Source organism: Berghia stephanieae, chromosome 5 (genome assembly GCF_034508935.2).
Source record: "Berghia stephanieae isolate SIO BIC M18660-M18661 chromosome 5, UCSD_Bste_1.3, whole genome shotgun sequence".
In the NCBI taxonomy this organism is placed as follows: Eukaryota; Metazoa; Mollusca; class Gastropoda; order Nudibranchia; family Aeolidiidae; genus Berghia; species Berghia stephanieae.
Window position 1 is genome coordinate 4,447,784 of NC_088364.1, and position 2,500 is coordinate 4,450,283.

General features: G+C 33.1%; 1 protein-coding gene across 5 annotated transcripts in view; it reads left to right on the forward strand.

Annotated features, from left to right (window-relative positions):
* Positions 1-2,500, forward strand: part of LOC144972262 (protein pangolin, isoforms A/H/I/S-like) — a 122,100-nt gene that overhangs the window by 74,840 nt on the left and 44,760 nt on the right. Inside the window, exon 1 of one of the 5 annotated variants that reach the window (XM_078913321.1) lies at positions 851-1,021. The exons of the other annotated variants lie outside the window; for them this stretch is intronic. Within the exon in view, the coding sequence (XP_078769447.1) occupies positions 971-1,021 (51 nt within the window). The 5' untranslated portion in view covers positions 851-970. Of the gene's footprint in view, positions 1-850; positions 1,022-2,500 lie in introns of those variants that run through there. 5 annotated transcript variants of the gene reach the window in all.

The following is a 2,500-nucleotide window of genomic DNA, read 5'->3' on the forward strand; positions in this document are numbered from 1 at the left end:
CCGTAAAACTCGTCGTCCTTCAGATATCGATCGACGAAAAGGACCTTATCTTGACAAAAACGGTCAAACCCGGGACCTCCTGAAGACTTTACTCGAAGGCCCAGGTTTGAGAGTTTTTTTTTACAAGATGAGGGTTATTTTAATCCACCGATTTTTGGAAGGATGAGTTTTTTGGCCAAAATTTAGAAAATGCGTTTATTTTTGGGGTTGCTGTTTTTTTTTCTTCTCGGAGTTGGGCAGAATAAATAGATATTGTGTGGGTGGGATTATGATCTATTTGTACAACAACACAATGCCTAATTGCCATGCTGTCAATGCTCTCTAAACGGTGTTATATCGGAGCGACCCCTGTGCTTAATATAGAGTTTAGTTTGAATCACAACTCTTTCACCTTGAGTTTATAATCAATGACATGTTTGAATAGAGAGAAGAGTTGTGTGTGTCTTCAACGTCAAAAACCTTTTTTAAAAAAATTATAATTATTATTCAAATCACTTTGACGTTTAACTGAATTTACTCCCCGCCCCTAGTTCATTTCCACATAATACAAAGTCACCACGATTACGTTGCCTCGTCGTTGGTGGATCGTTCACTCTCTCATACTTGATTGACGCGATGGGTCACTTATAAACGTGCTAGATTATTATTCTTATTGTTAGTATTGTTATTGTTGTAATATCATGCACTCCTAATATTAGCTGCGCATCAGACAGAGAGTAAAGGCCGCCAGATGAGAGCAGGTGTCAGCTCCATTGGTTTAGTATAGTATATATATATATATTTACGTACACTCATAATATGGGATTCAGTCACTTGTCTCTGGTTAAGGCCTACAAGCATCCTTTATGCCTTTTCCTAAATCGGCGTTTGTTGATATGGTTTGGTTTTCATTCGCGGAGCTGATTGATTGATTGATTGATTGATTGATTAGAAAACGTGATAGCAGCATATTATTGTGCCTTGCCCAAGGATGCAAGCTATCATGGATATGGACTCGGTTTCTGCCACGGCTCTGATCTTTGTAAGTAATGCTTCTATTATTTTTTTTTAAACGCGCATTTTATGACGTAGTTCTTCTTACAAGTGAAAGGCAAGTTCTTGTCTTGGTTTAACATTGGAATGGATGTTCGTTCACGATGGTTCAGGGAGTTTTCCAATCGTAACAATTTGTAAACCTTATAAACGTGTCCTCCCAACAGAAGTCGTGGTGCTTTGAGGATCTGGGTTATGACTTGGGCTCCAATCCAATCAACGGGCATGTATTTGCAGGTCTGATAACTGAAAGTAATGATGGACTTGGGTTTAATTTTGTTGTAATGGACACCATGTTGGTTTAAGAGTAATTCCGTTACAATAACGATCCCATTGTGGGTTATCAGACAGGTCGGCTCCAACCAATTGTCAATAAATTATCCATTTTTTATTTTAAATTTAAAATCATTTTTTTTGTTTTGTTTGTTCTCATTATTAAATAATTAAATATCACAACCCCCCCCCCCCCCAAACCGCAATATCCCAATGTAAGAAGATGCACTTTTAAAATACAGTCAGAAAGGGGTGGGAGGAGGAGGGGGAGGGGGTGTCAAAACTCGAAAGGTTCATTTTATCATTTGGCGTACACGTTATTTGACGTTGGGAACACACGCGAAATTGTAATTCCACTCAAGAGTGAAATGGTATTCCGAATAGAAACTGCTTTTGTTATGTAGTCTTTTACGGATTAGGGTTTGTAGTCGTTAAAATGTTGCGTAAAATAACAATAAATTGTGTTTAAACAAAATAGAAAGTAGAATGCCAAATTTTTGAACGAGGAAATCATGACTATTAAAGTCTCTAATTTAAAGTTGATTTGCTTTTTGTAAAGGGTTCACGTACACCGTCGTTTGGAACTTTTTTTGTTTCCTCGTCAAATCCAAGTACACATTCACACTAGAGTCGATGTGGGAATTGTGTTTGGAGAGTGACATTCGTCATCATCATCATCATCATCATTATTATTATTATTATTATTATTATTATTATTATTATTATTATTATTATTATTATTATTATTATTATTATTATTATTATTATTATATTATTAATATTATCATTATATTATTATTATTATATTATTATATTATTATTATTATTATTATTATTATTATTATTATTATTATTATTATTATTATTATTATTATTATTATTATTATATATTATATTATTATTATTATTATTATTATTATATATTATTATTATATATTATTATTATTATTTTATATTATTATTAGTTAATTATTTATCATTTTATATTATTATTAATAGTAGTGAGTGTGATAGTAGTAGTAGGTAGTATAGTAGTAGTAGTAGTAGTAGTAGCATCACCCTCATCATCACCTTTGCTATCATTATTATTAATGGATTAATTAATTTGTTTAGTCACACTATTAGCCAGACAAACAGACTGACAACCCCACTGTACCACCACACACTCAGGACTGTAGCAAACCCTACAACAAAC